Source organism: Cyprinodon tularosa, unplaced genomic scaffold (genome assembly GCF_016077235.1).
Source record: "Cyprinodon tularosa strain WSP-4 unplaced genomic scaffold, ASM1607723v1 ctg41, whole genome shotgun sequence".
Classification (NCBI taxonomy): Eukaryota; Metazoa; Chordata; class Actinopteri; order Cyprinodontiformes; family Cyprinodontidae; genus Cyprinodon; species Cyprinodon tularosa.
In genome coordinates this window covers 773,264-783,993 of record NW_024039130.1, presented here as the reverse complement: position 1 = coordinate 783,993, position 10,730 = coordinate 773,264, and the positions used below count along the sequence as shown (strand labels likewise).

Below are 10,730 nucleotides of genomic sequence, written 5' to 3'. Positions count from 1 at the left end.
GGGTGGCAAGGCAATAACCAATGTACACTGAGGGGTGGCCGAAAGTAGATAGGCACAAAAACCTCACCGTCAATCTATGCTGTTCCAACACGAACATTAATGAGCAAAACATCAATATTTTGTAAATACAGATAAAGTTTGCTAACAAATTAGCCAATATATTCAAATATTTGTGCTTTCGAGATAAAAGTTATAGTGGATCAAATCTTTTCCATTGACATTACTAACCTACTTTTATCAGTAATGATTCTGCATAAAATTTATAATTTAGAAGTACTAATATCTACAAAAAATTTATTATTTAATAATTTATTATTAAAATAGTTATTTATGTATGATTTCACTGAAAACTCCCAGATGACTTGCAGAGACACATAATTTTCTCTTTACCTCATAAAACACAAAATCTATTTCTGCTTGAGTTCTGTACCTATCATCTTTAATGTTAGTATATTGATGTGCATGATTAACTACTGTGTTTTTGTTGTCAAGTAATTGTTAATAGATGAAAAATTAAAATGTTTAAAATATTCCACTTGAGAGTATTACTGTTGCCAACATCTGAAAGGGAAAAATAGCAGGGGTGGCCACCCCTGGCCCCCCATCTAGCTCCGCCAAACAGACACTGGGGAGAGTCATATGCAACTTAACAAAAACAAGCAGCAAAAATACTGTGGACAAACCCGAGGGAGAACCTGTAATAGCACCTGCAAACAGATATGCATTGGGGGCACCGCCACCGGCCCAGCTCCAGCAATCTGGAGGAGGCAGAGAGGACCTCAGACTCAGTTCACCAGCGGCCATCACGGAGCACAGAGACCAGGAAGACTTCCATGTAGTCAACCAGGCCCCCACCCAGAGGGTCAAAAAGGAAACCCCCCAACAGAGCCCCCCAAAGAGCATAGGGCTGTGGCCCCTGCAGGAACCATGAGCTACACCAATCCATCCCACCAAGGGCCCCGGTCCGACAGACACAGGACAAGGGTCGAAACCCGAGCCCCAAAAGCCCGAGCGCCACCAAACCGCCCCAGCAGAGCCCCCAACCCAGAACATTCAAGAGGGTCAGGCACCCCGGACAGCCCCATGCAGAGGGCCAGCACAGACCCCACCACTGACCAACTCAGTGCCCCGGGAGCCATGGCACACCTGCAGGTTGGAACAAGACCCCGACCCTGCTCAACACACCCACCCCCCTGGGCCTAATGTGTTAGTGTAAGTGGATTTAATGTCTAAGGTGCCATTAAAACACGGGTTGGGTGTCCCATAGGGTGGAGAAAAGAGAACCTGCTAAGAGGGACCGTAGACACCCCCATAGTCCCGAAGCCCTGTGTGGTGAGTGTTTTCTGTGTGCTGGAGCCTGGGGGGGAGAGGGGTAAGGGGGTGCAAATAATATTAACTATTATCAACACTTTACCTTTATTATGATCCCATCAACTTAAAGTGGAATACTGTTTTTTTATTTCCCTTCTAAATTTCTTTATTCCACAACATTATAAATGGCTGTACATAAGAAGAAAAAGGAAACTAAATTACTGTGCCATAAAGACAACACAAATAATTAAGGAGGATAAAATAAAATAAGGTGATTATGTTGAAAACAGATACAATTATTATTAAATGACACAATTATAAAAATACAAAAAGAAAAGCTGGACAGAAATCATAACTAATTATGTTTCGATAGAAAAGTCATAGGCTTCTCTAAACAAATAGGTACTTTCCGTTAGGGTTCAGCCCTTTTACAGTGTGCTGGGAATTCTTTCCAGGATAGTGGAGCATAAGAACTAAAAGCCTCTTCTCCTGATTCTGGTTCTGAGTATGGGAGTAGATTTCTGTGAGAAGACCTGAGAGGTCTGGGAGGTTGCAATTAAACAAAGTATGTAATGCATTTTGATGCTAAGCCATTAGAGGATTAATAGACCGATACAGATGTATTTTAAAGCATATTCTCTGAGATAAGAAGAGCATTCTAAAAAACTTAAGAGCTCAGGTTATGTGCTCCACTATCTTAAATTTAGTGAGGACGTTGGCAGCAGTATTCTGGATGAACTGCAGATGTCCTTATAGCAGTAACCAATTCTACTAAGAAGAACACACCAAGTAGTTTCAAGTAGGCTGATATTTAGTCCTTTAATTCTGGTGTTGTGTTTAGGTGATAGAAGGCCAACTTTGTTACTATTATTATGTGCCTCTGTAGGTTCGGACTTGAGTTCATAAGGAGCTACACTCAATTTCTGAGCATTAATCATTTTGTTTTGAGGAGAACATTTGGGCATATCCATGTATTGATTTATTTTAATGCATTTTGTGCAAATGTCTATGTTTCTTTCTCAGTTTTGCAAATGAAAAACTAAGAAAGAAACCCTCATCCAAAATAAACACTCACGTAAAGTACTTTTTCCATGATAAACCAATTTGTTTATGTGAAAACACAGTAAAATAGAAATAAGATGAAGAGATGTAAAAGGTAATTTTAAGAAGATTATATATATGGTTAAAAAATCTGTAATTGTTAAAAATTATGGAGAAAGAACCAGAAGGGGAGAGATAATTTATATTAGATTAAGAACTGGACAAAACTACTTGAATGAGTTTTTGTTTGTACTAGGGAAGAGAAATAATAATTTATGGGAGGGTTGTGAAAGAAAAGAAAATGTGGATCATGTTTTGATGGATTGCATTTCATATGCAACTAAAAGAGAGAGGATGAGGAGCGTAATTATGGAAAAAGGGAGAGAATGGAGTATTAAAGGAATTTTAGGGACAGATGGAGATAGGGAGAAAAATTAATGGTTATTAATAAAGCATTATTATTTTTTATTTTTTTTTTACATAACACAAAAATAAATAAAAAATAGAATATAGTAGGTGGAACTATAGAGCTACACAGTTATGTACAGTAGGTGGCGATATACACCTAAAAGTTTTTTGCAGTCCGCCAATCTAACAAAGAAGAAGAAGAAAAGGTAATTTTGGTGGTGCTTTTATTTTCGAAGGCTAGAGGCCGGAAATGGTTTTGTTGCTCTGAGCGACGAATGCTAAAGGTTTGCTAGCATAGAAGCTAAAGTCGAATGGCAAGGTTTCCTCAATGGAAATATTTAGCTTTAATTAACTGAATACCCCAGAAACGTTATTTTTTTCACTTGTCGTATTTATGACTGATTTCAGTACACAGTTTAGTACAAAGTTTAGTCAATAATTTAAATTTGTCTTTTTCTTTGCTGATACACATTGAGGCAGCTCTGCTGTCTGGCTGAAAACACAATGGCTAATATGATAGAAAATCATCCGCCTGCTTTAGACATTCGGGCATTTTGGATTACGAATGGATGTTATTATTTTCCTAGATTCCTGAGAGAAATGCCTTATAGTCTAACAATATACATTCAAAGAAAGGTGAGTGGTGCTGATAGTTAATTTCATTTGATCTAATAGTCATATGCCGATATTCTACAAAAAAAGGCTCCTCCTTTAACGAATATGAATTTTATAATTAAGAAATAGTGCTTTTCTGTTGCATGAGGAGTTTAGTGAAGTAAGTGCATAAAGGCTTAAAGTATTTAAATCACTTTAAATGAAAAGAGCTTTTTTGGGATGTCATCTGTGTTACTGTTTCTGTTGCAGCCTGTGTCAATTAAAACCGCTGGTAAACAGGAACAATTTCATAGAGATAAAATAAAAATGATTGCACATTTTTGTAATGATAACAATGTAACTGGGCTATAACAAGGAAATGATAAACGGATGTATTGGTTATTACTGGTGAACCACATAACCACCAATAAACAATGTATTCCTTCTGACTTCTGTGTTAAAATGTTGTAAAATATTAACCTAGATTAAAAAGGACTTAGTGTGAATTGTGTTACTATTTTATTTATTTATTATTAATCAGATCTTTTGCTCCCCTTTTTAGACATAGATTCAGAATCAGACATACTTTAATAATCCCAGAGCGAAATTACAGATTTCCCTCTGGAATTAAAGATTGTGACATTTTTGTTAAGTGCTCTCTATTTAATCTTTGATATTTCCTGTAAATTAGGAATAGATCATTAGATCATTAGATCATGTCCTATATATATATATATATATATATATATATATATATATATATATATATATATATATATATATAGTATGAAATTGTGTTATATCAAATTGGTGCTATAGTCACTCAATTACAGATGGAGTAATGTAAAGAAAGTAATTTCTTCCTGGGATTATTAAAGTATTTCTGATTCTGATTCCTTGATGGGACAGGTGTTGTGAATGAAACGGTGCCCAGCCTGAAAGAGCTCCTGTGTGTCGCTGAATGTGTGCATTGGTGACTGAAAGATCTTCTGCCTCCATTTATCTGTTTAATACAGTGTGTTGAATTCATGTTAATGTGGATTTAAAGACATTTCAAAAATAACAGAGGGATATAAAAAACACTCTAATCAACCAAAACTTTTGCAATCTCCATGTAGTACCTCCGCGTTGAAGACCTCTGATCTAATCCATTTCTTCCCATACAGATGCTTGTATATGGTTTTTATAATGGTTTTGTCTATTTCTTCTTTCAGTTTGTCTCCAAATCTGTATTATCTGCCAGACACATAAAGAACACCTACCCTTGAATGCTTTCATTGAGAGTTAAATTCTCCCCCAAAGAAACTCTGAAGATTATCATTTGCCATGCGGATCAGTTTGTGCCAAGGTCTGTTAACGGGTGCCATCATCCTCAACCTCCTCATACTATATTATGTTTCTCGAGCCCAGCAGCAGATGATGGAGAAAAGGAAGGAGCTCGGGAGGGGTTCAAGGAGAGCTGTGCGGCCGGCTTCCCCTTTTGGCGGTGCCTTAGGTGAGCATGGAGGAATGGCTGCCGAGGGACATGGCAGGGGGCCACGAGTGACTGTTCTTCTTCGGGAATTTGAAAACTTTGAGAATTATGTTGGGGATGTAGCCAGTTCCTTCCTCCGTCAACGTCCAGAGCTTCCCTTTCTGGCTGTGGCTGACACGTTTCCATACCCGCCCCTTGTGCTTCCAGAGGGTGCACGGCTTTTGGTTCTCTCTCCCAGCCCCGAACAGCCTCCCCAGGCTCATAGGCCGGAGTTTCACGTTCAGACAGAGTTTGTGCTGTTGGTGCCTGATGGAGTGGAGCTGGAGCAACCAAGAATTTTTGAGAGACTTATTAAAGAGTTGGAAGGTGAAGGGGGAGGACCTGTGAGGTTGGTAGCTGTGCCTGTATTAGCGCGATCTGCAGTGCAGTGTCTTCATCTGCGTGTGAATCTCAAAGAGTGGACTGCCACCTACTCACCGGCCGCCTCAGGGAGCAGTGGGAGTGTGTGCACAGCTTTACAAGGAGATGCGGTAGTCCTGATTCGAACAGAGGACCTTTTTAACCTGTCAGTCCCCCTGGGGCGTCCCCTCTTTCCTGCCCTCTTTGTTCAGACTACTTTGAGGGGCTGGAAGGTCAAGCTGCTAGAGAGCCCTTGTTTCTCTGCAAACCACCGGCCACTTTTCAACTCTGCTCATAATCAGTGGAAGGCCGACACTATACTGAAGGAAGCTACAGGAAGGCTCATGAGAAACTTTGGTTTGAAGCGTCTCCTGCTTCCCGAGGGAAAGGAGCAGTGGTTTGGCTGCACCAAAGAGACTCCTCGCTGCTTTGGCACTGTGCAGGATGACACTCCAGACTACCTGTATTTGGACCGCTGGACTCCTCCGTGCTGTCTGCGAGCGCTGAGAGAAACAACCAAATATGTCATCAATGTCCTGGAGAGCTCCGGCGTGCGTTACTGGCTAGAGGGCGGTTCTCTTCTTGGCGCTGTCCGCCATCAAGATATCATCCCTTGGGATTATGATGTGGACCTGGGTATCTATTTGGAGGACGTGCCCAACTGTGACCACCTGAAGAACCTGGACTCAGGCTCTCTGGTAGATGCTAATGGCTATGTATGGGAGCGGGCTGTGGAGGGTGACTTTTACAGAGTTCAGTACAGTGAGGCGAACCACCTGCATGTGGACCTGTGGCCTTTCTACTCACGCAACAGCGTCATGACTAAAGATACTTGGACAGAGCACAAACAAGACGTAGAGTTCCCAGAACACTTCCTGCAGCCTCTGGTGCCCATGCCCTTTGCTGGCATCACGGCTTATGGCCCCAACAACCAAAGGGCCTTTTTGGAGCTAAAGTTCGGAGAGGGTGTGATTGAGAATCCCCAATATCCCAATCCCATGAAAAAAAGACTGGATAGAAGCAAATTATGAGCGACAGTTGGGGCTCTAAGACTCTTTTATATGTTGCACTGTATTTATTTGTTTACTGAAAAAAAATACCTCAAAAAGTTTTCTTTGAATGATGTGATTTTAGCAAGGTCATAGCTATAACGGTTTGAGTGTAACTAGCATTACAAGCTGCCAATATTGTATTCGAAGCTGCTCTAGGTTTTGTAATGTCAGATTTAATTGTAAAATAACTTAAAGTTTGAATGTTATATCTGTTCTTTAAGAGATGCACACCCTTAAAAAGGCTACTAGTCCGGACACAATTAACAATCATTAACTGGTTCGCTGTATAGTTGACTAAGTGTATTGTATAGCATTAATGTAATGGCTGTGAAGGTAAATTTTTTTTTAAATGTTAAAGCTCTTTATGGTAAAAGTTGTGATTACCTGCAGGTTTTGAAATTTAATGCACCCAATGATCTCAGTTCTGTGGTATTTGTTTTAAAGTCCTTTTAGTGCTGCCCTCGTTGGGTTGAACAACATTGCAGTTGAATTTTCCTGTTGGTTCAAACATTACATGCTGGTAACATCTCTTGAACAAATAAGACTGTTACTCTTCGATGACAAGAAGAGGAGTTGAAGTGTTTGAAAAAAAAAATTTCTACTTCCATATCTTGTGTGATGTTGTAAGCCTGAGGTCCGTCCACTATACTGGCCCCTCTAGAACCGGCCAGAAAGTTGGGTACAGTCGGGAAAAGCCACCCTGAGTATAAAATGTCACCAACACCGTGTCTGCAACATTCAGCGCATCTCGTTTCCATGTAAAATGTTGATGGTCGACATAAACCAGCCTTTAGAGAGCAACATAAAGCTAGCAGCCAATAAGGCTCCGCAAAGCCTTCCTCAACCTCTGGCGTCAAGGAGGTTAAAAAAATCCTCCACCTCCAAAGGTTTGTCCATGACGTAATTTCCAGTGTCAGTCTGCTTGCTGTCCATGCTTTAATAAGGCTAGCTAAGCTAGCTGCCACTTTCTTCCGTCCTGACCACACCGCACAGTTGACATGTCCCCGGTGGTCGCCTGCACTTTTTTACTGTCCCAAAACAATGTCACACTACAGTACACAGACAAATGTCGAGCACTAGGACCAATCGGAAAACTGAAGCCCGCTTCCCTGAGTTTAGACAGCCAGTAAGCTCCTGATTGGCTCACCGTCTTTTCTTGTTTGATTTGCTGTCACTCCTGAGCTCACGTCACAAACATCTGATGCGCCGCTGAATCGGGTCTGTGATTGGATGGTAAAAACGCAGAAGTTAGTTATATTAAAAAATACTTGCATCCCTCCCACTTCTGAACTTAAATTTCATCCATGACCCTTTCTAAACCCCAGCTCCTGATCTCAGTAATTAGCCTTGCAACTTAGAGACTTTCATCACTGTCGGTGGTGTTTTTCTAAATTTATCAGGGCTGTATTTATATGGAGTGAGTTACACTTCAACTTATTTGGCCTTAATTTTCCCCACTGTGTCTTTCTTGTGTGTTATTATTCTAGCATTCTCTCCCCTTTCACATTTCTCTCATACATTGGAATACATTTACAAGAAAATTAAACCTTAAACACAAACTAAACATTATATTATGGAGTCTTACATAGAACATTTTGAGGGAATAGAATAATAGTACCAGGGTAGGGCTGTAACATTGCATAACTATGCCTATATTATTATCGAAAGTTGTTGAAATACTCATACTTATTAAGTTGCATTTTCCTCTTTATGTTCCTTTATTCAAAATTGTCCATCCAGCTACAATTTGTGACAGTTTTGTTAATTCTGCATTCCACAGTGAACACATTTGTTTTTGGTATTGCACATCCTATAAATGATTGTTAGAGCAGGTCGATGTAATCTAGTTACAAACTTGAAAGAGAAAAAAAACAAATAAGTCACGTTTCAAGGGTGAAGCTGGCTAATATTAGAATCAACCAGACTGAAATAGTCACAAAGAAAGCAGAAATTATTAATATATATAAAAAAAAAAATCTGCAATCTGTCTCTCAGTTACCCTGTTTTGTTTATGTTTTTGGCCTTTTCTGTATCTTACAGTTACTTTTCAATTGACAGGATAATATAACTTTTTTATTTTTTAAGCTATGCTTAATTCTGCATTCTTGGTGTATTGTTGTTCCATGCACGGTTTTTTTTTTTTTTTAAGTTTGTTTTGTGTAACAATCTTGTTTAAAATTAAAGAATAAAAGCTTGACTATCTTAAATTCAGAGCATCATACATTTTGAATAATAAAAGCTGCATATGAAGGTATTTTCTTTAAAATGTAGATATTTGTAAACTTTACATGAAGGTGAACTTGCATGTACCATTTACGGAGTTTGTTTACGTTTTTTTTATTTAAGTTTTCCTTAAATAAATGCAATTTTTAGGTTCACTGAGAGCAAGCTTGATTCACCGGTAGAATAGATTGCATAATGCACATGTTCGTAACCATACAGTGCCTTGCAAATGTATGCATACCCCTCAACAGTTGCAGCTACAACTGTATTTTATGATTAAATATTAATAGACAGTAATTTTTTAAAGAGGAAGCAAAATAATGCTTAGGTTTCTGTTTTTTCTAATAAATAATGAAAGGATGATGTTTAGTTGTACTCATTCTGCTATTGTCAATCTAAAACAACTTTACAAATTTAGCGTGAATCTTTACTGCTGTTCAAATAGCTGAATCTCAATTAAATTGAATATAACGCTGATGTTACTATTGACGCTTTAGCTCTGAATATTCTTACATATGAATATGGTTGAGCTAAAAATTTAATTTTCTTTCTATTTAACAAATTAGCGCCGTTTTTTGTTGGTCAGTTTCATTTTAAGATGTTTTTTTATAGGTACAGGTACTTTGCAAGGAATTGCATACAAGTCATATGTCTGGTTTTGTCATTAAATTTTATTTTTTTCTGCATCTTGTTGAATCTTTTCATGTCTTTGGATATTTAGGGTCTGCTTCAGGAATGTAAATGAATATCTTTGGTAAAACCACATGGGTGCTTCTTGGCTTTCAGCCGATATGGTCAGTTTGCTTCAGTTTGTTGGGTAAAAAGCTCCCCTGCATTGCAAGATTTTGCAACCTGTAATAAATAAAGCATTACTTTAAAAGGATAAAGAAATCAATTGTCACTTGAGCTCACATTGGTTGCAATACTTTGGTTCAACAGAGTATTTGAAAAGAACCTTTAAATTTCAAGTCAATCAAACTCACTTGGTCGTATTTTGAGGACTGTGCGCAAATGTTTCATAAACATAGGACCTCCGTGCTTCTTTATGAGCACTAGATGGCACAGTGCACTAAGAAATATTGGAGGTTGTTTATGATCTCAAAACAGGAATGTAACTTTACAGGAACAACATGTAGTTAGGGTTACAAATCAGTCTGCTGAGATGACAACTCTCCCATGTAGAGAGCGATATCTTCGACATAGAGTTCCTAGAGATGTGTGTTTACATTCCTCCTAAATACATGGCTGTGTTTTACACTTGACTGAGGGTGTGAATTGGTTTTAATAGTTTTAGTGATTCAGCACTAAAGTTTTTACAGCATGTCTTTAATAAACATTTGATTAAATGCTTTAAATACTATGATGTTTATCAGGGTTTAGATTCAGAAGACTTTTTGACATAAGGGAAACCAAAAGATTTTTCTCTCAAAAATAGAATGTAATACTTTTCGGCCATTTGATAACAAATCAGGGGATCTGGGGAACTTAAATTGTATTTTTTATTTTTCAAAAGACTAAAGTGTATTTATTTAAAAATAGGTGGTTGAAAACTATTACAACCTTTTTGTTTTTTTCTCTCAGCGATTGAAATCTGATATGCTGCAAACTGTTAAGGGCAAAGAAGGACCAAAGATATTTGATAAAGCCAAGTAGAATTGGTTGTTTTTAAAAAGTTGTTTTTCGCATAGTATGTGCCTGATAAAAATAAGAAAACACAAAGTTAAATGTTCTCATGCTGCTCTCCCTGCTCCTTGTTTTGAATCATTGATGTAATTATTTTATGGGAAATCTATATAAAGCAGAGAGATTGCTACAGATACAGACTGATTTTAATGTTGCCATTAAATTTCTTGCTAGTTTGAGTAAAAGTTGATAAAAATTTATATAAAGAATAAAAAAAGCAACAAACTGATGCAACTTTGCAAACCGAAGCAATCTCCCTGTTGGATATTTTATTCTGGAGATGCTTTCCAATTAAATAAAGGTTAGAGTTCATGACAGCACTGGTCATGAACTTTAACCTTTAATGTGCTAAATGAGACATGTAGTATCTGACATGAAGCTCTTTGGTTTCTTTCAGTTTCTTGAAGCCTTAAAGCAGACTGACTTCAAGGTGAGCTATCTAGCAAACTGACTTGAAAGAGTATTCTTTGTTTTTTTGAACATTTAACATGTTTGTAAGTATGTTTCAGCGTTTTAAACCAACTTAAATTGCTTCGAAAAGGCTA

General features: G+C 38.0%; 1 protein-coding gene across 1 annotated transcript; it reads left to right on the top strand.

Moving 5' to 3' along the window:
- Window positions 1-3,014: 3,014 nt before the first annotated feature.
- On the top strand, window positions 3,015-9,188 carry LOC119792127 (fukutin related protein). The gene is made up of 2 exons (XM_038298610.1): window positions 3,015-3,396; window positions 4,569-9,188. Exon 2 carries the CDS (start codon window positions 4,681-4,683, stop codon window positions 6,256-6,258), a length of 1,578 nt encoding a protein of 525 aa, XP_038154538.1. The 5' UTR covers window positions 3,015-3,396; window positions 4,569-4,680; the 3' UTR covers window positions 6,259-9,188.
- The last annotated feature ends 1,542 nt before the right edge of the window (window positions 9,189-10,730 follow it).